We start from the raw sequence: 27,937 nt of genomic DNA, 5'->3' as shown, positions 1-27,937 counted from the left end.
GATGGAGAAAACAGCCCTACCACCTCACCTCACTCAGGTGTTCTTTGGAAGGTGCTGCCGGGTTTGCTTTTGCGCTGGGGCGGAGGCGGGGCCTGAAGGGCGGGGGGGGGGGCATGTGGGCGGGGCCTTGAGGGATCCGCCCCCTCCCGGCTCTCCGCTTCCCAGAGGCCAAGCAGCTGCGGCCCCCGCCCCACCGCCTGGCTGCCCTGCCTTGGCGCCGGGGCACCATGGACTGTAACCCTGTACCCGAATAAACCTCTCCTCCTCTAAGCCGTGGGTGTTGGGTGCTGTATCCTAGCAACGAGGAAAGTGACAGAAACAAGTCATATAAGACACCAAGGGTCAAAGGTAACTGGCGCAAAGGGAGTAGATCTGTTTCCAGCAGGAAAACCTCGGTCTCAAACTGGCTACCTCGGGGAAACGCGTCACAGGCAGTCTGCAGTCACTCCGGAGATACAAACCTGGCCATGTCATTTACACCCCCCGCTGATTAGCGGTCAATGACGGTCACCTTGACTACGATCACATCCCCGCAAGCCTCTTCCAACCTGAGCCCAGCAGAGCCAGCAGGCCGTGCTAACGAAGGACCTCACACAGAGTCCGTGCAAAGTGCCTACTGCCCCGTTCATGGCAGGATCTGTCCCCGCTCCTGAACCAGGGCCCATCAGGGGCCCGCTGTCACCTGCAGACACAGGGAACTTGTGAGGCTGAGCCTTCAGGAAGGATGTGGCCGCCAACGCCACCCTGGCGGAAGCCAGCACAGCCCTGTGGACAGCGACACAGGGCACTGAGCCATCCTGGCAACTGTCCAGTGCCAGCTGCCCACAACGGGCAGGAGGGTGCCTTCACGCCCCACCCCAGTCTGTCACTCTTCCTCTCTGACATGCACGCATTTCGTCTTGTGCCATCTCTCAGTAAGGTATCTCTGCATCTCTCTGCCCCCGCAAAGTTAGGGAAATCACTGTGGGCAACAGGGCGCCCTCTGCCTTTCATAGAGCAGCTGAAACCCTTCGGCCTAAATGAATACAGAGGCGAGGAGAAACCACCCCAGCTCCAGGACAGCCAAGGTCAGCTTACTTCCCTAGAGAGAAGCTCAGATAAGCTCCGTCACTCCGCCACTGACATCCAATATCCAACTTCAACCCTAAGCCCCACTTCCCAGTCACAGCCTCCTGCACAGGGCTCCTAGGACCCGAGGCCCTGGTCGCCCCACACAGCCCCTGGGACTGGGACTCTCACCTAAACCCAGCAACAGCATCTTGGTTCAGCACCTAGTTCCCCCAGGCCTCTTGGCTAATGGGACATAGAGAAAGTGGCCTTCCCCAGAGAGAGGTCCACAGGGCCTCACAAGCAGTGGCAAAAGGAAGGAGCCAGGAGGTTCTCCAAATTCAAGTGGTCTCAGCCCCCTCATCCTCCAACCACCCACCCGTCCATTCATGGATGCAGAGCACAGATCAATGCCACGCCTCAGGGCACACCAACCAGACAGCAACTGTCCACACCATCCTGCCCACAGCCCAAGACCACCGAAGTCCCGCCCTGCCTCACTTGTGTGACTGGTGGGGGAGACCTCTCTCTTCACACTCAAGGGACACGAAGTCCCTGCTGACCCACATACAGATGGTCATTCAAATTTAGGCTACCCAAGAGGGACAACATAGGGGTTGAGAATTTAGCTCAGTGGCATAAGCGCCTGCCTTGCAAGCATGCAGTCGTGAGTTTGAACCCCGGTACCAAAAAAAAAAAAAAATTTAAAAAGTATTTTGATCAAGACTCTGAAGTTGGAGGCTGGACATGGTGACACACACCCATAATTCTAACACTTGGGAGGCTGAGGCAGGAGGATTGCTGCAAGTGCAAGGTCAGCCTGGGCTATGAAGTGAGTTCAAAGCCAGCATGGACTGAATAGTGTGACCCTGACTCAAAAAGACAAAAAAAAAAACCTGAAATCAGTATTTCTGGATTGCGTGCCCAGGACAAGTGTCTGGTGGCAGGGAGAGCTAACAGTCCAGATCCTCAAACCAACTCCACCAAGAACAGACCTGCAATCCCAACGAGATGGGAGGCTGAGGCAGGAGGACTACAAGTTCCAGCCCACCCCAACAATTAATTTAGTGACTTGGGGAGACCCTGTCTCAAAAGATAAAATAAAAAAGGGTTGGGACATAGCTCAGGAGGGATGCTGTGGGTTCAACACCCACACCCCGAGAATAGGACCGCCAGGGAGCTGCTCCCACAGGAGGGCACCCCAGGAGCTATTTCTGGGCTCATCGGAAAATGGGGGTGGGCACTTTACTTCCTGAGTTCTGGCCTAAGATTAATAGCTTTACTGTAATAGGGAGGAGGCCTTGAGGAAACCGAAGCTCATTTCGGAGTCCTTGGAGGCAGGGAGCAGACTCCAGTTACGCACTGTGCCCTAACTATCACGTGGCTGTCAGGGGCAAGTCACAGCCTCCTGGCAGCCATCAGCACAGGCCCGAGGTGATGGTAGGGACGGCACCAGGCCTGCAGTTGCCCCAAGGAGCTGCTGGGGACAGACAGGGCGGCACCCACAGTCCCGTGCTGACACCACTGCCCTGCAAACAGCATCCCTGACCCTAACCCTGGGCTGGGCGCCAGGAGCATTGAGGACTGAGCCTCTGGGGAGGGACAGGACAGGCTGGGAAGAGAGGGGCTACAGGTCCTCAGGGCTGGAAAGGCACTCAGGAGGCCTAGGTTTGGGGCTCAGACAGCCAGAACCCTGGGGGATGTCTCTACGAGGATTCTGAAGTTTGACAAATAATCAGTGGTGAGAAAGAGAGGCAGAAAGGAAGGGCATGGATGAAGGACATCAGCTCACACAGGAGCGCAGCCTGCAAGCAGTCCCAGAAGGAAGAACAGTCCCGAGGATGTGGCCAGCGCCTGAGCCAGCTGGGGCCTGGTGGAAGGGAGATTCTGCTCCCTCGGCCAGAGACAGAGGTCACCAAGTGCCCAGGAAGTGATCACGAAGTGGGCCGGGTACACAGCTTGGAATCACCCATCGAGAGGCCAGAGTCGGCCCTGCAGGCAGCTGTGAAGGCCTAGTGAGGGCTGCAAGCTGCCGGAACCAAGGCAGCAGGGAGCAGGCTGACCTGGGGCTTCAGGTTTGCCCAGGACACCGGGAGCTCTCTGAGGTCAGCCTCCAGGTCAGGCCCATCGACGGAGCCAAGGAAATGCCCTTAACAGCAGGGAGCACACAGAGACTGGGCCCCACATTTCCAACTGTGGCAGTCACTCCACAAAATCACAGAGACGTCACAGGCCTCGCACACCCCAACAGTGCTAACTTCCACACCCCACATGCAAGACCCTCAGAGACAGGGAGCCAGATCCTGCAGCAGCCCCAGCCTTGCGACCTGGACGGCAGAGCCCTGCGTCGGGAGGTGGAGTCCAGATCTGTAGTTTATCCCCGTCCTATACGGGTCCTCCAAGTTTTCGGGGTGGTCCCCCATAGCAACGCAGGGTCATTTCCATTTTCCACTTCCTCCCAAAAGAGGCCAGAGAGAGAAATTAAATGACCACAACTCCGGGGCAGAGCAGGGCAGTACCACAAGTCGAGCCTGCTTCTGTCTGTCTGCACTGGGGCAATCTGATGTACACCCCACAGGCTGCCCCGAACCAAGGCTCCAGCACACTCAGAGCCCAGTGCACCTCCCGTCCAATGGCCAGACAAGCGCTCACACCTTGGTCACCACTGTCAGACAGGCTGTGTCTCACACACCCTGGTTCTTCCATGACCATAGCTGGCCACTCGAGAGTATGGCGCTGTTTCCTCGCTGAGCTGAGCAGGCCGAGGCCTGCTGAAGTGGGACAGGGGTGACACAGACCCAGTCAGCTGTGAGCTCTGTCACCCATCTGCACAGCAGGGCCTGCCAGAATCATCTTCCTTTGTTAGGCTTGGTTTGGACCACGGCGGTGGAGCCTGCAAGCCGGTTCCAATGACTGCAGCATCTCGGCACCAAGATACACCACAGCTACAGTGGGTCTTTGAGATCCCACACAATGTGACAAGACGTCCTCCAATGACAGACACTGCTTCAGGCCAAACCCAGGACAGAGGGTGGCACCACGCCTGCCCTCAAGACAGGCCAGCACGTTGGGGGAGAACCAGCTCCTCTTGGTGCTGAGCTGTGGCCTGCCAATCTGCCACAACACAGCAGAGACAGGATGGGTGGCTCAGACAGGGGTGACCCCGTGGGGTCCCCTCACAGCCATGTCACTGGAGGATACTGCCCAGGGCTGCTTCCTGGGGTCATCCAGGGCCTCACACTGCTGCATGAACCTTACACTCCCAAGACTCAGCCAGCCGCAGGGACCCCAGGGGTCACCACTGTCATCACCATGGCAGCTGTGTTACATGGCTGTGATCTGCCTCTGGGGACAGGGCTGGGGAAGCCAATGCAAACACAGCTCTGACTTCAGCCACCCTTGGGAGTGAGTCTGTCCATGCACGAAACAGCCAGGTCCTGCCAGCCTGGCCCCACACCACAGGTGGCTTCAGAGCCCCACATCCTGAGCCTGGCTCTCCTCCCTCTGTCTTACTGTAAATACAAGACTATTCTAAAAACAACTCTATTAATTTTTAAAAGAATTTTAAAGGTCAGCTGTCAAACATCAGGACCAACGTGGAAAGCCACCTTCACCAAACAAAACAGGCTCCTGCTGTGTCCTGGGGCTGCAGGCCTGGCTCTTTTCCTGTGACAGCAAGCCACACCTGGACCAGCTCCAGCCGCCCACGGTGGCACCTGAGAAGTGTCTGTTCAACGGGCTGGTTTGAAAAATAACTGCCTGACTAGGTCTGGTGGTAGCCCTGTCATCCCAGCACGCTGAGGCAGGAGGATCTCAAGTTCAAGGCCAGCCTGGGCAACTTAGGAAAACTCTGTCTCAAAAAGAAGAAAGGGCTAGGGGTGTGAATCGTGTGAAGGCCCTGGTTCAAATAAGGAAAAGGCCTCCATCTCAGAGCAAGGTGGACAGGAGAAGGGTGCCACTATGCTGGGCCATTCCTGACCTGTCTCCCCCAGCATAGCACAAATGAGACCCTGGGGAAGGAGAAGAGGGGGTAACAGAGGCGGCCATGCCCCTCCGGGAAGGGTCACCGTCCAGCTGGGCTGACACTAAGGCTTCCAAGTGGTACCCAACTGTCCCTTCACCTGGTGACTCAGCCCACAGTCAGCACAGGCCTCCCCACCAGTCCTAAGCAGAGACAGGACACAGTTCCACGCCACCAGCTCAGGCAGGGACCCAGGCCCACGGCCAACATCCCTGAGGCCCCTGACCCGCACTCAGCTGCAGAGACCACCACTGGCTCTCAGGAACATCCCACAGATGTCCCCAAACCATCCTGGGCACATAGCACCAGTTTCAGGAGAAGTCTGCCTCCTGCACGGTAGACTTCTGTTTGACTTTGAACCAATGGTAAGGTCAAATCTGAGGATTAAATTTAGACTAATTCGGACCAAACGGCAAGCTTAAATTTGGCGATCACAGGCTTGAGAATAGACCAATCAATGACAGGTTCAAATATAAACCCATCACAAGCTCAGATTTGGACCAATTAGTGGGCTCCAATGTAGACCAATCATAGGCCTGCGGCTGCTATATAAGGCGCATTTCCTGGTTGGTGGGAAAGGTCTCCACATGTTGCTGGGGCGCTGTGCCAGCCAGCTCTCCAGCACATAAACCTCCTTGGGATCCTCATCCTGGGTAGTCTGACCAGACCCAGAACCACTAGTACTTATCCCTGAAGCGGTCCAAGCTCAACAGCAGAGATCAGAGGTGATGAGGATCCTCTGCACCCACCAGGACTGGCCAGTGGCATCGGACAGCGGCAGCAAGACCAGTGGTGTTGGCCCGTTAAGTGACACCATCCAGAAGTAGTGGCACTGTCCAGGGATGGCAGAGACCAGGGACTGTGGAGGGCACAGAGCTCAGCAAGCCACACTCTGCCCAGCTGGGACTCCCATCTCACTAAGGGCTGGTGACAGCCATGCAAGTACCCAAGAGGACCAGGAAAGCGAGAAACACAGCACACAGCAGCAGGCTGGGCCCGAGGGCTAGGTTCCTGGGAAAACCATGTCAGCTCTTTCTTACTGACAATATGGGTCACATTTGGACAGATTTGGGTCTCCAGGACAAAAGCGCGTCCCTCACACACCGGGCGGGGGTCAGACTGGATTTTAAATGACCTGGGCACAGCTGCTCTGCCACAGCAGGGCTCAGGGTGGCAGCAACTCAAGGTCTCCCCCAAGGCCATACAGACCCTGCGCCCTGCAGAGCAGAGCTGGCAGATGGCACTGGGGCTCTTGGGGACCTTGGGGACAGTGATTCCAGGCACAAGCAGCTGGGTTTCTGGAGAGGCCAGGACACTGCAGAAGACATCAGACCTGGACGTACAGTGCCAGGGTAGTCAGGGGCACCTGGAGCCCAGCTAGCTGACATGGGCATCTTCCCGAACCCACACAGACACCAAGGACAGAGACACCACTCCTCTCACTCAGGCTCCACTGGTTCCGCTGGGCCCTAGGCCCACCACCAAGGGGCCTTGGATGTGTGGTGAGGTCTCCAGAGGTCTGCACTGCCTCTGCCAGCTCAGGACAAAACCCCGCACAGTCCCAAGGTCAGAGAGGACACAGCCTGGCGAAAGTAGAAGAAGCCAGAGCCGCAAGGACAAGGTTCCCAGGCCTCGGGCTTTCCGTCCTCTGCCCAGAGCTCCCAAGTCATGGGGACGTACCAGCTACCTCTTTCCCTTCCCCTCGCCAGCATCTGCTGCCTCTCCCACTTCTCCTTTCCCCTGCCCGTGAGTCAACGACAGGAAAACAGCCGGTCACGAGGCCCCTGCTCACGTGACTAAAGGGGACAGAGCGGCACCCCAGGAGCAAGGCACTGGACCCCAACTGTTCAGCTTTCACCTGGATCCTGACATTCCTAGAACCGATGTGCTGGTACAGTGCCAGCTAAGATAGGTCATCTCCCGGCCTCGGGCCTGAGGACTGAACTCCAGGGCCCTTGCGCTGAGTGACAGCCCAGCCCATTCTGCATTTTACCTTGAGACAGGGTCACCATCTGGGTTGGCACTTTGAACCCTCCTGCTTCAGCCACCCAGAGGAAGTGAGGGTCACTGGTAGGTGATGGGGAAGAATCAGACTCTTATGGCCTAACTCACTGACACAGCCCAGGCTGGAAGGCGTGGGCTCATTGAGCAAGGCCCCCCATCTCCAGAGGTCATGAGTCTGCACCCTATCCAGGAACTCTGACCACAACAGGGACCCTCCTGGCCTCATGCAGACCACAGCCTGGGGATCCGCCTCTCTCCACCCACCAACCTGTGTGGCTACTGCACTCCTGGCTCAGTAGTGACTCCGCTTCCCTGCTGATTCTGCCACCGAGGACTCAGTCTCCAGCTCTACAGGACGGGGTCCCACAGGCTCGGTGCTAAAGGGATCCTGAAGGCCTCACAGGGACAGCACAGACCCATGACCACAGCGGTTACCTCCACCTCGCATCAAGCAGGACCTGAGTGCGGGGTGTGCAGTGGGTGGCCTGAGACCCTGCCCTCCCAAAGCCTCAAGAATGCCCAAAAGCCCTACTGTATTATAGACACACACACACTCACTCTCCCTCCCTCCCTCTCCCTCCCCCTCCCTCCCCCTCCTTCCCTCTCCCTCTCCCTCCCTCTCCCCCCTCCCCTCCCCCCTACCCCCCCCTGCATCCTAGAGAGAGCTCCAAACCCAGACATAACTGCAGGCCACAGTCACCTGTGACCCAGCTCCACGCAGCAGTGCAGAAAGAGCCATGGAACTACATCCTGGAACCACATCCCATTCGGGGAGCAGCCCTGCCCACACTCCAGAAGCCACTGGGAACCCAGCCCCGATCCGTAACCCCATCGCAATGCATTTTAGGAATGAGAAGGTGCTTTGTTATTGCCAGCGGGTTTTCTCCTGCCAGTCAGAGCTATGTGATCAGAAAGCAAGAATGTGATACCTTTCCCCTCAGCCGCATCTGATAGGTCATCATGAATCCCTCAGCACCTTGCCAGCCGCCGCGGTGAGAAATCAGCCAGCAGTGAGTGCTCAGGCTTCGGGAATGTTCTTTGAATCCAAGAATTCAGCCCCTAAGTCGCCAGGAGGGCAGGACACGGGCAGGCTGCTTCTGCAGCAGTCAGGCAACACAGAAAGGCTACGGGACAGGAGGATGGACAGCGCACCCCTTCTCTCAGCCCCACATCAGTGACCGGGCAACCACCAGACACTCCACAGGGCAACCACCAGACACTCCACAGGCGACAGGCGCTGCGAAGCCCCTCAAGGGAAGGGGATCCTGCAAGTCTGAGTTGCATCCCAAGGTGGGGCGACCTCTACTCACCACACACCTGGAAGCCCCACGTGGACACAACTGCTGAGGAAAAGCGGGTGCAGCACAGGGAGGGGAGCCCTGCTGGGCACGGAGCCCTGAAATACACCCAGCCCAGTGCTGGCCCCGCCTACTGCACTGCTGCAGGATAGAAAGATTTGCCTACTGGAAAGGGGAAGCCTGCAGAGAGGGTGCAGAGCCTGCAGAGGCAGCACATGACCTCCGGGAAGAGGAGAGGTGGGGAGGACTCAGGAGGGAACAGCTGCACTCCAGGAAGTCCCTGAGAAGGGGCAGTCGCCTGTCAGGACAGGAATGGGGCCAGGCCTGCCTGCTTCTTCCACCTGCGTGGGTCTGTGTGTACATGTGGGCACATGCATGTACCCACGTGTACACAAGTGTGGACATAAGTGTGAGCATATGTGTGTATATGAGTGGGTTTGCATGTGCACATGGATGCATGTGAGTGCACGTGTGCTCGTGTGTGCAGGTGCTGGAGGAAACCTGCCCTCTGGTTCCCATACAGCCTCAGCCTGGAGGAGATCAGAGTGGAAAACTCCAGGCCCGGACTCCACTTGGGGTGGAGAACCTGCAGAACCCCAAGTCTCTAACACCCAGCTGCAGAACCCCAAGTCTCTAACATTCAGAGTCTCCAGCCACAGCTGTGGGGCATTTTGCTGGGACAGCTCAGTGGCACAGGGTAGGGTGAGGCCCTCAGTTGGATCCACAGCCTATGCAGTGGCACCAAAGGCCCCGTCAATGTTTAAAATTAGGTTTCTTTAAATGATTAAAGGAAACGACACATTGCCAGGGATCCCCTTCCCCAAACCCCCCTGGCTTCGAGCACACTCGTCCCATCATCCTTGCTGCTTCCTGCAGCAGCTCTGGAGCCCTCTTTCCTGAGTCTTTAGCTGTGCTGTGCTAGCTGCCTCAGATTCCCCAGTCTGTTCAAAGTGTATCCCTGTGTGGCTGCTTTGACTCTGGGGAAGAGGCAGAAGTCACAGGGGACAGAGGCCACACACAGGTAGGCCAAGCACAGCATGGTTTCTCAGCTGCCTCTCCCCGGGATGGAGCTCGGAAGCAGCAGTCACTCTGTTTTTGATCGCACCCTGTAAAGCCCTCGGGAAAGGGGACCCCAGAGCTGCTGCAGAAAGTGGGTCTGATCGAGTGGGAGGATTTTAGGGCGATTCATGGCAACGTGTCCTTTAGCATAAGTTTCAGAAATGTAAACATTCTCTGTATTTTTGGTCACCCACCGTATCTAGGAAACTTGGGAGGACAAAGGAACAGCCACAAGCTCTTCTCCAGTGTCCCCCCCAACTCCATCTTCAGTTTAAACCCAGAAAAGCCAAGTGTCATGACCTGCAACCCTCAGGGACTGCTCGGCACCCAGACCTCTCTGAGGACGCACAGACCCACGTTACCACCTCTTGCTCCATGGTTCCCGGTCTCCAGGCAGCAGGGACCTCTGCACTCCCACAGAGTGAGTCGTGCTGTCCCTAGAGCCCGGCCTGCCCCTCAAGCCTCTCCATAAGTTTCCTGGTGGCCCGAGGAGCGGCTGCCAGGCAAGCAGAAACCAAGGATCACCTGTCACACAGAAGCAGCCCAAGGAAAGGCACCGAAATCTCATCTGAAATCAAATTCCTGAGAATTATTTTCTATAATGAAAACACGGATCCCAGAGCTCTCGGGGCTTCTCCTGGACGCCCCGTGGCTGCCATCCAAGGGGCCCTGCTCAGTGTATCACTCAGCAGCCGCCGGTTTGCCGCTAAAGTCCCACGGGAAGCACAGAATGCTCACCTGGGCTTCACATTTCTTGTGGCAGGAATACTTGCAGGCTGGAAGAAAAGAAAAGGGAGAATGTGAGCATGTCCAGCGGCCTTGGCAGTGATACCTTTCTGTTTCTTTTTTGCTGCACTGAGTTGTGAATCTAAGGCCTTCGCACTGAGCTCCCTAAGAAAGTCCAGTGTGAAGATCCCAAGGCAGCCTGTCCCTAACAAAAGCAATTTTGCTGTCATTGCTGTTTTGTTTTTTGAGATAGGGCCTCATTAGGCAGCCTAGACTGACCCAGCTTGTTCTCAGATTCAGAGATCCTCCTGCCTCAGCCTCATGAGTATTGGGATTATAAGCGTGCAGCACCATTCCTAGGGACAGAAGCAATTTTGCACTTCAGACACAAGGCAGAGGAGAAAGAGAAGCCTTGAACCACGCCACAGAGTGGGAGTGCAGCTCAGACCATGAGGTGTGTTCAGCATGCATGAGGCCTGGGGTTCAGGCCCCAGCACCAAAACAACAAAAGGAACCCAGGCACAACTACTCCGTCAGCAGCAGCTCTACAGGCAAGGTGGAAATCCCAGGAGCAGGGTCCTCCTCGGAAAACAGGGACTTTTCAGGGTGTGTCCAGCCAAGCTGAAGCCCTCACGCCGGGCGGTGAGCTGGAGCTTAGCAACCTTTCCCAGGGCCTGGAAACGGCAGCTGGCTGCAAAGGTGGAGAGGAATGTGCAGAGGGCCTCCGAGTTTTCACAGCAGCACCTATGGGCGTGAGGGAGTCGTGCGCATTGGACAAACTTCGGTCTGAGCCATGACGGCACCTTCCACTGCGGCCCTGGTGAGCTGCACAGTCCTGCTTCATAGCTGTAACTAGTGAGAGGGAACCCCCCACCCCCGCCAGCTACCAGAGCAACTCAGGATGCACAGAGCACAGAGGGCAGCATCCAGACTTCGAGGGGTCCCTTGTCACACTGGCCCACAGCCAGGAGCCCTGGCAAGATCTGGTTTCTGAAAATGTGGGGGTCCCAAAGGAATCGGAAGGGGAACAAGATGATTTTCAGGAAGCCCAGACGTGCCCAGGGGCAGAATCTGGGCAGGTTCTGACTCTGCGTCTCCAGCCCACCAATAAAGTCAACTCCAGGAGCCCTTGATTTCCAGGCAAACCCTGAGCCCCCGTGCCCTGGGGACCCCAGTGAGTCCCAAGGAACTGGCTGAGCCCCGGAACCCCGCTCCATCTCTACAACACACGGCAAGTTCACAGTCATCGGGAGGAACACAAACAGCCCCTCTTCTGCCGTCCCTTTGCAGCAGGTGAGAGGCCTCACATCTCCTGAGCACAAAACACAGTACAAGTCCTTCCTGGAAACGCTTGCGTGCGACCCAAGTGTCTCAGATGTCAAAGCTGTTTTTCCATCCTGGAATGTTCACATTTAACTGCCTTTAACCCAAAACTCCAAATCGGACATTTTTTAAGCACCCAGGTTTTTGGATCTTGGAGCGTTTCTGGAAGGCAGACTGTCCAATTAGGGACACAAACTTGTGTGTCACCTGAGTTATTTTCTAAAGGTAGGGGCCTCCACTCCTCATTCCTCTCCCCCTGGGGTCCTGAACACCACCCTATCTGCCTGGAGCTGGAGGACACGGGGTCCACGCTCTGGACTCGGCTCCTTTGCTGTGAGAGGTTGCAGGGGCCCCAGTAAAACAGCCAGTGCCTGTAGCCTGCACAGACAGAGCCCGCCACAGTGGCACATAGTCCTACATCCAGAAGGCTGAGGCCAGGCTGAGGCCATTCTAAAGAAATCTAGTCTCGAAATAACTGAAAAGGGGCTGGGAGTGTAGCTCAGTCCCCTGCACAGGGTGACGAGCAATTGTGGGACAGGGCGGGCACAGTGCTCGATCGATCCACGCTGTCGCCAGTCGCCCAGGGCTGCAGATGCTACTGATGCAGACCTGACCTGCTCCAGACCTGCACCTCCTGCCTCAGGTTTCTCTGTGTCACCACCTCCAAGCCTGTGGGCATTGAGCACCCAGGACGCCTCAGGTCCGCACGGCGGGAGAGACCCTCCCACGGCCACATGATCACGGTGCCCCAGCTGTCCTCTACCACCCCTCCCACACCCACGTGGAGAGCTTTGCCACCCTAATTGGACAGAGCAGGTCAAACCACTTCTGAAACTGCACCAGGACACTTGTCTCGTCTCCTCCAGGCGAGTGCGACAGGTAAACCTACTGCCACCCTCCTGGCATTCGGGTGGTGCCAGCAACCCGTGCGGGACACCGTGTGCTGACTTTCCAAACGTGCCAGTTTCGGTGAAGAATGTCCTAATGACACTGCAGACAGTGTTCATTCCAGTCAGCCCAGGGCCAGGCAGACACCTCAACAACGGTGTTACTGTGGGGAACCAGGCAGCCGCCAGGCACTCTCCTGTTCTCTGCAGCACCCCTGCCAACCAGAAGGACTCCCCCAGGTTCCTTCTCAAGGTGACACAATGTATCAACCAGGACACCACTGATTCAGCAGCTAGGGGAGCTCCTGTCTCAGATTTTGCCTGGAAATGAGACCTCGGGAACATTTGTGTCCCCCAACAGGAGCATGATGACTCCTGGCACATCCCTGAGAAAGTCACCAGGGCCAGTAGCACGCGTGCAGACTCCCAGCGGCGGAAGGAGAGAGGCCTAGGACCTGGCCACCGATGCTGCATCACAGCCCAAGAATTTCCTAACGACCAGAGAGCAATGGTAACTATTGCATAAAGAGACCCATGGGAGGTGCAAGGCAGGCAGGCGGGTTCCAATAAAGCAGGAAGGAAGCCAGGTGCAGGCCCAGGGCCCTGCACAGCACCCTGGGAGCAGAGATCAGAGCCTGGAGCCCAGGTACCTCCATCAGCACTCACAAGTGCCAGCCCTGACCCAAGAATCGCACCTGTACCCCCTTCCCTCCGGGACATCCTGCAGCCAGTTTCCAGCATATCACCTTGTCCGTAAAGATCCCAGTCACAGCTGGGCGTGGTGGTAACTGCTGCCATCCCAGTGTTCAGGAGGCTGAGGCAGGAGGTAGTGAGTTCAAGGCCAGCCTGAGCTGCACAGTGAGGCCCCATCTCAAAAACCCAAGCAACACTGGGAGCCGAACAAGAGTGTGTGAAGGTCTGGAGGACGTGGGAGCACTATTAAAACACTTCCTTCCCTCTCCGCCTTGCGGGGTGGGGTGGGGGCAAGACCCCTCCCAGCACCTCCAGCAAGCAGGCACCAAAGGTACACTCAGCCCCCATGTCTGAAAAGTCACGTCTCATTAAAAATAATATTTTTGTATTAACATACAAGGGGTTTATTCACTGCTTCTGTTTCCATTTTTAGTCCCCTTTCATTCCATTTCACAGTGCTGCTGCGGGGAGGCCCCATCCATGGGGCTCTTGGGGTGTTCAGACATCCCAGAGGTGGGGCAGCCATCTCATGGCAGCAGCACTGTCCCGGTGGGTCACTCTATACTGGGACCCCATCCTGACCCAGGGAGATCCTGGAGCCCACAAGGCTCTGGTGCAAGGGCCCCACTCCTGGGAAAGACCTACGATAGGAAGTGGCTCGTCCAGGGGTACAGTCCACTCTGAGCTGGAGCTGGACCCAGAGGGGGCCCTGAGGAACGGAGCTGGAGCCCAGCACCCTGGCCAGGCCACACCTTCCCGCAGAAGATACGGGCACAGGGAGGGAGTCACCTGCTAGGGTGGTCAGAGTGCAGGGTCAGCATGCTGGGCCTTGAGGTCTGCCCAGCCATCAGTGGAGCTCACCTCTCTTATGTCTCATGGGCCATGGTGGGGGCGGCCTTGGGGTCTGCTGTGTCCCTGCCCCTCCACTCTGGCACTGTCCCCCTGCTGTGCTTCCTGGCCAGCAGAAACTGAGCAGATGTATCCACTGCACCCTCCCACCCATGCTCTTACTGCTTTGGATCTAGCGGACCACGGACAGACCTCTGAGACCATGAGCCTCTCCTCCTTTAAGCTGTGGGTGTTAGGTACTGTGCTCCTATTCAGGAAACAGACTGACAGACCAGGGGTCATGATTTAGGAGGTGGAGCTGGCTGCCAGCCCAGCCCCACACACATCACGGAGAGCAGGATTTGAAGACTCACTGAGCCAGTAGGCAAAGGCTCTTCTGTGCCTGGTGCTGTGTTTGGGAGCCACACTCACTGAGCCAGTTAACAAACCCCTGCCAGGACCTATGGCAGTGTGGAAAGATGCTGCCCCCAGACCAGAGGGGCTAGAAGGTGAAAATCAAACAGCGTAAATGACACAAATTGCAGAAAGCAGAAATGAAGGCTGTAACAAAACACCAGGGGCACCTTGTTGATGCTGGTGGAGGCCATGCATCCTATGGGGTGGAGCAGGAACGGGAACTGAAGGGAGGCAAGGCAGATGGGGGCAAACCAAACCAGACGACTTCTGTATCGGGAACCGAATCAAGCCAGAAAGCCACTGAGTAGGAAAGGGAGGTCGGAGATTCGGAGATGGCTAAGGTGAAAAGATAAGCACTGGCTATTTGTTTTGCAGAGGTTAAAACCCATTTAAAAAGAAAACTGGCAGGGTTTTGCCTGATGTACTTTTTAAAAGATATTTAGTATTCCTGGTATAAGGAAGTCTTAGAAACCAAGATGAAAAAAAGTAATTTTTTTTTTTTTTTTTGGTATTGGGGATGGAATTCATGACCTTGCACTTACCAGGCAAGTGCTTGAGCCATTGAGCTAAATTCCCAGCCAGTAACCTAATTCTTAAAAAGAGAAGACAGGCTTGAAGCACAGCCCTGGAATCCCAGGACACTGAGGGCCGGAGGCAGAAGCAGCTCAAGGTCAAGGCTGGTGTGGGCAAAATAAGAACACCTGCATCAAAAATAAAAACACCTCTTTTTTTCAAAAAGGCCTAGGCATATAGCTCATTGTGAAGGTCTTGCATTGTATCCCCAGTACTGCAAAAAGGAAAAGGAAAAAAAGACTTTAAAGTAAATTCTTTTAATGAGCAAAGGGAATCAGCCATAGTGGTACACACCTATAATCCCAGTACTTAGGAGGCTGAGGCAGGAGGATCACCGAGAGTTTGAGACCAGCTTGGGTTATAAGGTGAGACTTTGCCTCAAAAAAAAGGAGAGGATGGGGAATCCTGGCTGCCACTGCAGGGGGTCTTGGCCAAGTAGCTCGAGGGGTACTCATAGCTCCAAGTTGCCCTGGAAGTGCCCTGGAGCGAGCACCTCCCATTCAGCTGCATCCTGTGCCCCAGGCACCATGCAGGCTGTGTCCACAGCCCCTGCCAGGCTCTCCCTCCAGAGGGAACCCGAGGACACTCTGCTAGCACCTCCCTGGCCTCCTGGTGGGGCTGCTCACACCCACAGGCAGGGGCAGCTTGGTCTGCAGGTGGCTGGCAGGCCCAGAGGGCCGTGTGACCTGCACAGGACTCTAGCTAGAGAACTCTATGAAGTTGTCATGGGGAGTCTGAGGACTGAGCCCAGAACCCTAGCCCTGAGCTACATCCCTGGCCTGTGCTTTATTTCTGATGTTGATAGGGGGGTCTCACTAAACTGCTAAGCTACCTGGGCTGGACTCAAACCTGCCAACCCCCTCTTAGACACAACATGCAGCCAGGCACAGTGGACACGCCTGTGGCCCAGCATTATGGGAGGCAGAGGCAGGAAAGGAGCCAAAAGTTTGAACCCAGGCTGGCCAGTGTGGGAGACTCTGTCTCAGAATAAAAATAAAGAAGGCCAGGAGTAGTAGTACACAGCTAGGGGCTGAGTGCCCCAAACACCAAGGCAGGAGCATCACCTCTGGTCTAAGGCTGGCCCGGCTATACAGTGAGTTCAAGGCCAACCCAAACTACAAATCAAGACCCTGTTTCGAGAACTGAAAAGAATAAATAAATAAAAATTTTTAAAAACAGAAAATAAGAAGGGATGGGGATACAGCTCAGAGCAAAGGCCCTCACTCCATCCCCAGGGAGAAGAAAGAGAGAAGGGGAGAAGAAGGAAGGAGAGCTGCAGGATGACTGTTCAGGGCATTCATCAGAATAAGTCGACTGATAATCCACCATTGCCTCTGATAAAGGCAGAGGTGAGCCCACAGCCACTCACCTCGAAGAGCTCTGGCCCCGGGCACTGCGGTCCTCTGGGGACAGTCTCCATCCCACTGGAGAGCAGTTGGATCAGGGACCAAGATTACCTCCACCAGCCAGGAACTCCCTTCCCGATGGACCAGGCAAAGCCAGGGTCCCGCAGGCATCCCAGAGCGGAGTCAAGTCAGCCACATGGGGCCAGGCCACCCCCTTGGGGTGTTGCACACCATGGGGGGCTGCAGCCCAGGCCGGGAGCACCTGGCACACCAAGGTCCCAGGGCTACGACTGGAGAGCCCAATGCTCCACAGCACCCCGAGCCCTGGAGAGCCCTGGGATGGTGGGGCGATGCCAATACCCACAGAGCCTGGTCCTGAGGGTCCCCCACGCTGCCATCGAGAGCAATCCCAGAGGCAACTGCGTGGCTGACTACAGGCCGTGCAGAGCTGGGCACCCGGTGTCTCCCACGGTGAGATAAGGGGTTGGCATGTCCACTCCCATCCACTCCCAGGGACAAAGCCCCGCCCTGCCGGCTCTGTGTCTCAGCTCACTCTGGATAAGATAACTCAGCCAGTGGAGCTGACAAGGCAACATCCACGCTCTAATGACCTGAGTCACGGGGGTCACCCTGGGAGCCGGCAGCGACTGCAGACCTGGGTCCTGGGCCCCTCTGTTCAGGTCCAGCCCCCGTCCTGGACGAACCGGTCACACCACAGGGAGCCCACTGTGCCACATGGTCACTCATGTCAGCTGATCCCGGGTCCCCACTTCCCAAGGCCACCCTGTCCCGAGGCTTTCTTTCCTCTGGGTTGGGGAAGGGGCAGCCACCTGCACCCCAGGGCACCAGCAGGAACTGCAGCTGGGCTGTGCCCCTGAACTCTGCCTCAGCCCCCAGGCAAGGAGGGCAGGAGGCCCAGGACAGGAAGCCAACCTCAGCCTCACTCAGGGTCCTCGTCCTGTTCCCCTGAGCCAGGGGCGTAGCCAGGACAAGAGGGGTAGCACGCACCATGCCTGGAGCTCTGGTAGGAGGAGGTTGACCACCAGGCCCAGGGTGGCAGCTGGGACCCAGCACAGGGCAGGAGGTGCAACAGTGACAAGCCAAACTCCAGCCACATGCTTCGGACCTGAGTGCAGAAGGTGGCAGCCTCAGGGAGGCACAGGGCTGCCTTCATGCCCTGGCATGGGCTCTCTGCCTCACACAGGATCCCAGGAGACCCTCATGCATCAGCTGCCTGTCCCAAGGGACCTCCTGCTAGGTGCCAACACCCACAGGACTCCGTGAATTTACCCAGAGAAGTCAGGTGTGGTGGTGCATATATACAATCCCAGCACTCGGGAGGCTGAGACAGGAGGATCACAGTACACTAGAGGCCAGCCTGGGCTACATAGGAGACTCTGCCTCAAAAAGCCCAAATCAAAAGCAAAACAAAATGAACAGGAAAGGTAAGTCCAGCCACCAAGGGAAACCAGGGAGCATGTGGAAGGTCAGGTGGCCACCTCCCGTGGGCCCACCTCCCTGTGTGCTCCTGGCCCTGGAGTGCAGCAGGCCCATGCCAAGGGCAGCCAGGACGAGGGGGAAGAGGAGGGAAATTCCGAGGCTCAGCCCTGGGAAACTCCCCAGAGCCCGTCCTGACTCCGCGATTTGCTCCCCGCGGCCCAGCTGGCAGAAAAGTACGAGTGTGGTGCACTCACCTCGGCACGAAACCCCTGGGCCGGCGATGATTTCCTCACAGACTCCACAGGCTCTGGGTTTTTTAAAAGCCTTTTTCTTGAAACTGTGCAGACTCTTGGGAAACTCTTCTGGCTGCAGAGAAAGGGAGACAGTGTCAGCTCGCCAGCAGGTTTCTGCTTTCTCTCTTTGCTGCCTCCCAGGAACTCATAAATCTAGCAGCGTCTACAGGGCAACTCGAGTCTCCGAGCACAGAGAGGGCAAAATGCACAGTGCCAAGGAGAGCGAGCACCGGGGTCCCAGGTCCTGAGCACCCTCGGGGCCACCAGGGCTAAGGCCATGGACCAGAGCCGCTCCTTCCCGGGGCTGGGCTACAGAATAGCGTTCAGGAGTCACACGCACAGACTGTGTACACACGACAACACAGGTGAACACGGAAAGTGTCACGCTGAGGCACAGGAAGAAGTCAAACACAGCAGTGCATGGTGGCTCACGCCTGCCATCCTGCACTGGGAGACTGAGGCAGGACGATCACTGAGAGTTCACGGCCAGCCTGAAATATGTTGTGAGAGTCTGTCTCTAAAAATCAGAGACACGGGGAAGCAAGAAGGGAGGGAGGGAGGGGGATCAAACACAGAATGCTTAGTCTACTTCCAACAGGTTCCCTACCAATGACGAGTGACCAATGCCAAGGTCACCAGGACCACTGTTCTGCTCATGCAGCAGAGACCTAGCCAGCGAAGTTCTACAGCCAACACCCAGAAGGGAAAATAGCAAACTCTGAGGTGAGGTGTCTCCCACATTGGATTCCTGCAGAGGGCAGAGGGTAAGGCACCCCCCACATCCGATTACTGCACAGCCCGGGAGCCCTGGGCAGTCAGGAGTCAACAGACACAGGGCAGGAACCTTTTCCAAAATAAGCAGATAGAGCCAAGAAATTTAGCAAACTTCCTGCACAAGACAGATTCTTTATACGTGCACATGACAGTTGCACTCCAGGGGAAAAAAGAAAGTCTTGAAGTGGGTGTGGTCAGGAGGCTGAGGCAGGCAGGTTCCAAGTGAGAGCCCACCCTTGGCAACTCCCCAACACCCTGTCTCAAAATGAAAAGGAAGAAAGGCTGGGGAAGCCACTGAGTGGTAGAGCACTTGGCTATCACGTGTGGGGCCTAGTCAATCCCCAGCACCCCAGGAAACAAGAAAAGCTTAAAGGGAGCGGAGGGGGGAAAAAAAGACACACCACATGTGGGAGAACAACTGCTAGGCAATTTCTCACTAAAACAGAAACTGCCAGGCGTGGCGGCACATGGCTGGAATCCCAGTAATCAAGGAGGCTGAGGCAGGAGGATCACACTGAGTTCCAGACCAGCATGAGCTACACAGCAAGACCCTATTTGGAAAAAAAAAAAAAAAAAAAAACAATCTGCAGAGAGTGAGGAGGTGGGGTGGGAGTGTCCAGAAGACACCCCACAGTCCACCCCTGCTTTCAGGCTTCTTGCCTCCAAACCCTGAGAGAGGAATTTTGGCTTTAGCCTCCACCAACTTTGGACCCTGTGTCTTGTGGAGCAGGTGAGACCCGGCTGAGGCTGTCCTTGGTCACACAGCCTAGCCAGGACAGAATCCCGGAGTTGGTGGCCAGAGATTACACTTTCTTTCCGTGTATCTTTGGGCGCTCACTAAAGTGAGTCTAATCTGGGGGCATAAACAAATCTACATAAACCCCAAAGTGTGCAAGTCCTACTAAAATTCTGCTCTGACCTCAGAAGGAAATCTCTGGGAAATCCCCAGTATTTTGCAAGCTAAAGGACACACTGGTAACCAACCCACAGGCAATCCAACCTGGCCCACAGCAGACTGTATCACGGAGAGCTGGGTTTATGCGAGGACTGGAAGCTTGGGTGTATGTTCAAAGATCAGCCAGTAAAAAAGTAACTGTCCTGGTCAATGCAGAAAGGCCACCAACAAGATCCAACCTCTCCTTCCTCATTAAGACTCACAGCCCACCAGGAATGATGGCGCACACTGGTAATCCGAGAACTCTGAGGCTGAAGCAGGAGGGTTCCAAATTTAAATTCAGGCTGGGTAACTCAGTAACTTGGCGAGATATTATCTCAAAAACAAATGAAAAAACGTCTGGGTATGTAGCTCTAGGCGAGTTCTGGGTTCAATTCCCAGTACTGTTAAAAAAAAATCAAGAGATAAGTAGGAATAGAAAGGAACTTCCTTGACCAGATAAAATAAATCTATCTGAAAGCTACAGCAAACACCGAACTTGGTGATAACAGACAATACTTTCCTTTAGGGTCCGGAACAAGCAGAGATGCTTGGTCAACGCCTCTGCTGAACATGACTGCAGTTTCTACCAGTACCAGGGACAAGAAAAGGAAATAAAACTGGAAAGGAAGTAAAACCGGCTGGTTAAGGATGAGGTGAAAATCCTGATGAAATCGACAAAAAACTTCTGGAACCGACCGGGGCATGTGGCAAAGCTGATGGTGTGATATCCACATTCAGAAGCCACTCTGCTCCTGCATGGTAGAGATCATATGAAAATGCCTGAAAAGGCCCCCCAAATACTAAATATTCAGGGATAAATTCACAGAACACAGAAAGCACCTATAAGACAGTGAAGACCTAAATAATGAATAGCCCACAGAGTGACAGATAGGTTGGGGACTGTGTAACGGCCATGGGGTCTTCCCCATAACCTACAGATTCAGTACACTCTCAGACAAAATCCCAGCAAGACTTTCCCCCTGGTACTGAAGACTGAATCCTTGGTCTCCCCCACTGAGCTACATTCCCAGCCCTTTTGCATTTTTTATTCTGTTGCAGGCAGAGTCCCAAGTCGCTAAGTTGTCCAGGCCAGGCTGGAACTTTGAGCACTCCTGCCTCAGCCTCCCAGAGTGCTGGGATCACAGATGAGCCCCACCCCCTCCTGCACCAATTTTTTTTAATTGCAAACTGATTGTGAAAGGCATGCGAAAGTGACAAAACAGTGATAAACATGCACACACATCAAGGGACAACAGGGTCCTTTCTGCACTGTATTCAGAAAATAGGTCTTCAGTCAGAAACTCCTAAACTGGGTTTCAATCCGAAGGCGCTCTTGGAGTCCTGTGAAACTCACACCAGGGTTTGGGTGAACACCCTGAGTTCTCTCCTTCAACAGAGAATTCTCCTGAGATGTAATTACAATCTCTCTCGTAAGGTTCTGCTCACAACTGCATCCCTCGGCCCTTCACACACACACACACACACACACACACACACACACACAGCTGATGTCACAGTTTCGGTCCTCAATGGCCCGGAGCCCCAGGCCCAGACTCAGAGATGACAGGACCACTGTGCCGCTCCCACTCAAGGCCGGCTCTGCAGGTCATGCACCTCCATGTGGGTCACCCCAGAGCCTGGAGCTTCCCACAGTGACCCACTCTACATCCAGCCTGGGAGCAAATCCTTCTGTATCTCCACCCTTGCTCATGGTGTGTGCACCGAGACATACGGAACTATCATGCCAGCAGGGTGCCAGGAACCACACAGAGGCCCATGTTCTGGTCCTGCCCCCCGCCCCCGCCCGCTGTGCTTCACCAGAGCTGAGCCTGGCCAGCCACGGATGGCCACCCACAGGTGGCCACCCATACCGGCACGGCTGTGACCCACGGGGACTGCCTGCACCCACTGCACAGGAACGACTCAGACAGATTCTGCAGCAGCTCAGCCTGCACCACAGAAATCGCACCACAGAAACCCCTGGCCCTGGGCGAGGTGGGCTGAAACCCGGCGATGGTTTCCAAGCTCACCTGGGGCCTCAGTAGCCAGGCCTGAGAACCAGCAACACAGGACAGCTGCAGGTCTAGGAGAGAGGGTCTCGTAGGGCTGGTTCGCTGCCTCTGGCTCAGGATTTCAAGGGGCTGCCCTTGCCTCCCACTGAGCCAAGGCACTGAACATTTACTCACATGTGGCTGCAGTATATAAGGGACAGTGACCACTGTAGGGAGCTGGCACCCACTCAGAACACATCTTAATTTTGTCTTTACTCCCACTCGCTCTCCCTTAACAGAGTCCCTTCTTTTTCCCTTTTTTTTTAAAACCCAGGTGTGGTGGTACACACTTGTAATTCCAGCACCTCAGAGGCTGAGGCGGGAGGAGTGCTGTGAGCTCAAGTCCAGCCTGGGCTACATGGCAAGATCCTGTCTCAAAAACAAGAGACAGACAGACAGACAACGCCAGCCCTTTTGGCAGCAGACATCACGCATTCAGCACCCTCCAAGAGCAAGACAACAGAGAGCTAGTCACCAAGACAGACCTCAGCAGGAGGCGTCTGTGTCGCCCACCCGTCTCCACCCTGCTGCAGATGGGGACATGAAATGCAAGGCAAGGCTCTTAACTCTGTGGTCCAGGGGCGTGGCACGGGGCACTCCCGGCTCATGCCTCCCACTGTGCTAACAGGAGCTGGCATTCAAGAGCCGGACAAACACCCTGCCTCCAGGGGCAGAGTCTCCTGTGCCCACACCCACTCTGCAGAGCAGGCCTGCATCTCCCCGCAGGCAGGACCCCGAGACCATGGCCTTTGTCCACTGTGGGCCCTGCCAAGCTGCCTCAATCAATATCTGTGCAGCACATGAATGGCCCACAGTCCGCAGGCCAAGGAGGAATACTGCGCCCAATTATTCTTCACAGGCACCTCTACTGCGGCCCAGGAGAAGGAGCCTCTGTATCCCTACAGCCTTCTGCACAACCGGGCCCAGCAAGAGGCCTCACAGGACACAGGACACAGCTGTGGCCCTGAGCTGCATGCTCAGCCATTCTGGGTTGCCTGACAGAGCTGGAATATCCCCACTGTGGAGGAGACCCCGGGGTCAGCCAGCTGTCTTCACCTGATACCCACCTCCCCTCCCACCCGTCCCATGACACAGGGGTGGCCGCTGTGACCAGCCTTTGAGCAGGAATCCAAATTGCCTTTCACTGCCAGGGTTAAGCTTTGGAGGGGCCGCAGTGGGCTGCGGAGGGGGAGGTGCTACCGGAGGGAGTCACGGAGGTTGAAGGCCCAAAGCCTCCAAAAACAACTGCTCTGCCAAGCTAGGTAGGGAAGTGCAAGCGCTTGCTCCACAAGGGACCCATTCCCAGTGCCAAACCACCCCGGGGTGCTCTGCTAATGGTCTCCAACAATGCTTCCCGGAACGAGGTAGACACCGACCTGGACGCGGCCTTGCTGAACCTTGTTATGCACTGGGCGAGACACCAACACGCAGATCTGACCTCAGGCCCCTGGAAACCTCCCCCTCCGCACAGCACACACTGCACCCATAGGAATGCCCCGCAGCGAAGAGCAGAGCAAGTAATCTGGCTGACCTAGGGACAAGTATGCACTCTTCCAAACTTTGTAAGTTTCCAGGAAAACAAACACAAGACAGCTAAGCGCCTGCTTACTAAGACTTCAGCCAAACGGGGGGGGGGGGGGGGGGGCTTGCACCCCTCTATTTGATTCAGATCCCAGGGTCCTAGGTCCTGTGGGCCACGGGGTGCCAGATGCACCCACGCTGGCGGGAACCTCGGCTTATCCGCGTCTCAGCACCACCCGGGCGCCTTTACAGCTGCCAGGAAAGCGCAGGACAGGGAGCCTGCGCAGTGGCCGCTGTCCCACATCCATTCCAGAGAAATGAAGCCGAAAGGCTGCAGGAGGCAGCTGCACTGACGCACCCAGAGTGAGTTAGTTCCTCAGGGCCCCCCATGAGGCCAAGCCATCTGTGTCTCCTGCCTCGTCCATGCACGGCCCCGAGTACTGAGACCGGCGTGCGGTCGTGCGGGACATGGGCACACGCGTGCAGGGCACGGGCCCGCCCCCCAGCCGTGCACTACCCCCCACCCTGCACCTCCAGGCCATGAGTTCCTAGTCCTGCGCCCGTGCGCGCCCAGCACTCACCTGGTGCCGGCGCCTGCGCGCCCCGGCGGCCTCTCGCGCTGCCCTGGCGGGTGGCCCCTGGGTCAGGGCGCGCAGCCGCATGGCCACGCTGCGCAGGGAGCGACCCGCCCTGGCCGAGATTGGGGCGCAGGCTGAGGTCCCACGGGCTCCCCGCGAGTAGAGCTGCCCAGAAACGACGGAGCCGGGAAGTCCGCGCCGTCTCCACGGCCGAAGTCAGACGCCAGGAACAAAAGCCAGGCGCGAGAGCCGCCCGCGCGCGTCCCGGCATCTGACACGAATTAGCCCTCCCTCCCTCCCTCCGCCCGCCGACCCGGGCGGCGCGGCCAGGCACCCGGACGTGGGTGCAGCGCCGCCCTCCGCGGGGGAGGGGGCTCCCCGCGCCATCTGACCCGAGTTACGGGCTTGGCAAGGGGCTTGCTTTCCTAGGGTTTCAAGCCTCTGGAGCACGCAGACCAGGGGCTTCCAGGAATCGCAGACCGGCGGGCTCCAGGCTCTGGGAGGCCTCGCATCTGGATGTGACCCAGTAAAACCCCGCAGGGGCCGTAGGCGGCCCGCCGGGCACCAACACCACCCTGCAAGCGCCCATGTAGATGGAAAGCCGAAAGTGCTAAGGCAGGAAAGTTATTATTTTTTCCAATCTGGCGCCTCAAGCAAAAAAAAGGGGGGGGCATCTGCACTGGAGGAGCAGACGACCGGGGAGTTCACGCAGAAAGAACCTAATGCAAAGGGCCAGCGCAGTTGTGCCCCCTCAGGACGCATCACAAACGGGTTTGGGGAGGGAGCAGGACCCCCGGAGGGCAACAGGGGAACCGAAGGTGTCACTTAGAAAAGCTGTGTTGTGCCAGAAGAGCTCCCCAGTGCCTGTCAGGCTGTCCCGAGCAGCGTGGCACCTCCCAGCTGAGAAAGAACCTCTGGCTGGAGGTGGGGGGCGTAGCGAACGGAACCCTGTGCGGAGCCCCCACGGCTGGCGTGGCCCCAGCTGTGAGCCTGGCTCGGGCCCAGCCGGCCAGCGGTCCTAATGACCCGCCACGTCCCGGTTCCAGGCTCAGGCACGGCAGACCGCACACTGCAGCCCAGCTCTCTGCCCCACCCCCACCCCCACCACCCCACCACCACCACCACCCCACCCCCGCGACATCGGGTGCACTCTGGGTGGGCCACGCAGGGCCTTTATGGCTACCACATGTTGCAAATTCCAATCCTCAACTTCCATCTTCCCGTTCCAGCCCGGGAAAGGCAAAGCCACTCTTTACCTTGCAGCTGCACGTGACAGGGGAGGAGCCCCCCTACCCCAAAGCCAATCCTTACTCAACTGTCTCAGCCGCTCCTCACCCCAAGTTCTGTGCCCTACCTTGGGGTACGTTTTTTGCTGCAGTTTATTCAAACTCATTTTTGCAAACCCCTGGGTCACATTCCTCCATATGCACCAGGGAAGAGCCCTCGAATCTGCAGGGCACTGACTTCAGACTCCCACCCCTGACCCAGCCAGCACCTCCACCCTGCCAGTCCCCAAGGGCCCCCTCCTGCCCTACTCCCTAGGCTTCCTGCCCTGGGCTTCCTCAGGGCTTCTTGCCTGGCCATTCTCTGCCTCCCCAGCCGGTTCATCACCTCCGGGGGTGGACTCTGCGTGATCACCCACCCCTGTCTGTGGGCCTTTAGCAGCACTGACAACCTTCCCTGGCCACCCCTATCTGCTCCCAGCCCACCCCAGGGAAGTGAGCAGAAGTGGAAGGTCTGGGGGTCCAGTGAAAGCTGTGCTTGATCCTCCAGAGCACACAGATCTGCACCCAGAACCCACACAGGGACTTGGACTCAGACTTGTATGGCCCTCTCTTGACAGCCATTGTAGGCGGGCTGGTTTCTGCCCAGCCTGCGGTTTCTCTTCTGCTTGGCCTCTGTGCCTCTCCCTGGCCAGAGGCCTCTCCCTGGCTTCCACTGCCCCAATGTTCTTTCCACAGAGGACAAAGCCCAGACAGCCAGGGAGCCAGCAAGAGCCCAAGACCAGGGGAAGGCGGAGGGAGGAAAACACAGCCACCCTGGGGAAGAAAACAAGGCCAAGCTGGGAACTTGGACAAGACTTCAAAGCCAGGTTACAGCTGACTGTGGTGGCACAGCTTGTGATGTCAGCCCTACAGTGCACTTGGGAGGATGAGGCAGGAGAATCACCACAAGTCTGAGGCAAGCCCGGGCTACACAGTGAGACCCTGTCTCAAAAGTCAAACAACTGGGCTGGGACTTGCTGCCCAGGTACCCCCAGGCCAGGAGGTGTAGCACACACAGGGGCTCTGGGGAGAGGAGACCATGGGGCTGCAGTGGGGTGCACTGGGGTGGGGGTGGGGACACTTGGAGAAGCAAGCAGGGGGCTGCAAGTAGTAGGGAAGGAGGTGACCTGACACCCAGCAGGGCTGGACCCCAGGTCAGCAGGGTCTCTGCAGAGGGTCCGGAAGGAGCACTGCACATGCGTTTGCTTCTAGGAGTTCCCTGGACACCCGGGAGCATGGGCAGAGACCGGGTGAGGGTGAAGACGGTGGGTGGAAACCCTGAGACAGGGAGGGGGAGAGGGCCATGGAGAGGAAGGGGGCTGATTAAGAGTTGCAACATGAGAAATGAGGGTACCCTCCTTTGACAGTTAAGTGTCAGGGAAAGGGGCTGTCTCTGTCCCCTCCTGCCACTGGAACCCAGTACGGATACCCGCAGCTGGAAGAGGAGGAGAGGTTTACTGTGGCTCGCAGGGCAGAAGGGCCTGGTGGAGGAGAGCTGCTCACCTCACTGTGCACAGAAAGTGGGGGGCAGGGAAGGAGATGGGCTCTTCCAGGTCACACCTCTGACCACCTCTCCCGAACAGGCCGCCTCCTAGGAGCAATTCTGACCTGAGCCCCATCACCCAACTGCACACGAGGCTCAGGGGACACCCAGATCTAAGGACAGGGACAGAAACCAGCAACATCAGACAGAAAGTGGCGATCCGGATCTCCGGAGTGAACACCACATGGAACGGTACTTTCCCTCCTGTCATTTGTGGGAAAAGCAGCTGAGTGTAGTTCCCAAGCCGGCCAGATGCAGGCGCTGTTGCAGCTCAAGAGGCCAGAAGTCAGCAGCCCTGTGGGGTCCAGAACCAGAACCCAGCTTTCCCTCATCCCAGGGGCAGGCCCTGCCTGGGGGCTGCGGGAGCCCTGGACACAGGCCCACAGCTGGGGTTCCCGGCCGGGGCCTGCGTCTTTCCCAGACCCCCGCTTCCCGGAAAACTGCTGCCGCGGATCGATGCCCTAGGAAGAGCCCCTGACATCAGGGCCACCAGGATGCCTCACGGCCGCAAAGCACAGGGTGGCCGGAGGGCCAGGACCCAAGGCAGCAGCTGTCCCCGTGACGACCAGGTCTCAAGGCTTCTGAGGAGCAGAGGCTGCACCCAGGGCCTCTGGGTTTGTGGCCCCCACCTGACGGAAGAGGGGAAGGAGGGGGAAGACAGAGGATCCGGGCATCTCTAGCCTCTTGGGGATACAGTGGACACCAGCGTCCTGCAGACTCAGGGATGCTAAGGGCGCATTTCCTAGGACATGGGCGTCACTGAGGCCCAGCAGTGGCCCTGACCACAGGGGCCCTGAGAGCACCAGTCAGGGACAGGACCACCTTCATTCCCTCACTGAGGTGACTGGTGACTCAGTTTAAGACAAGGAAACAGAGACCACAGAAAGTGTAACCACCACTCAGCCCCAGGCCTGTGCCACTGGCCCAGAGATGAAATTAACACAAGTGTCTGCAGTGGATGAGAGAGTGAGCAAAAGGTGCAACACATTGCAGTAAAGGCCTCTGTTTCTTCTCTCTTGCAAATTAAAGAACCTCGCATACACTGTGAAATACTACACAGCCTTAAAATCCTAGCAAGGTGAATGGAACTGAGGTCATTAAGTCAGAACAGGAAAACACACACACACTCCTCCTCCTCCACCACCTGCCCTCACACCTGGGTAGAATCTGCAAAGCAGGACTCAGAGAAGAGTGGACAGGTGGCTAGCTGAGGCGGGGAAGCAGGAGAGGTGCAGGTCATCTGGCATGAAGTAGCTCAGGAGGGCACAGTTGGGGCGAGGACAGCCAGCACTGCTGTTCTGTGGGTGCCAGGT

The 27,937-nt window shown here is 56.9% G+C and overlaps 1 protein-coding gene across 7 annotated transcripts in view; it reads right to left on the bottom strand.

Annotated features, from left to right (window-relative positions):
- Positions 1-27,937, bottom strand: part of Tns3 (tensin 3) — a 160,599-nt gene that overhangs the window by 114,495 nt on the left and 18,167 nt on the right. For 2 of the 7 annotated variants that reach the window (XM_013148213.3, XM_063234388.1), the window contains exons 2-3: positions 17,917-18,028; positions 10,168-10,205 (exon numbers count right to left, since the gene is read on the bottom strand). Coding sequence is in view for 4 of the 7 variants with exons in the window: in XM_063234387.1 (XP_063090457.1) it covers positions 10,168-10,205; positions 17,917-18,028; positions 23,820-23,900 (231 nt within the window). In the remaining 3 variants the exon portion in view is untranslated. Of the gene's footprint in view, positions 1-8,001; positions 8,305-8,382; positions 8,447-10,167; positions 10,206-17,916; positions 18,029-23,819; positions 24,082-27,937 lie in introns of those variants that run through there. The other 5 variants (XM_063234387.1, XM_013148212.3, XM_005001914.4 and 2 more) reach the window with 5 other exon arrangements.

The sequence above is a fragment of the Cavia porcellus genome, unplaced genomic scaffold (genome assembly GCF_034190915.1).
Source record: "Cavia porcellus strain 051 isolate PalLab524CR breed Dunkin Hartley unplaced genomic scaffold, mCavPor4.1 scaffold_23, whole genome shotgun sequence".
NCBI classification, from domain to species: Eukaryota; Metazoa; Chordata; class Mammalia; order Rodentia; family Caviidae; genus Cavia; species Cavia porcellus.
This window is presented reverse-complemented; position numbering and strand designations above follow the sequence as displayed.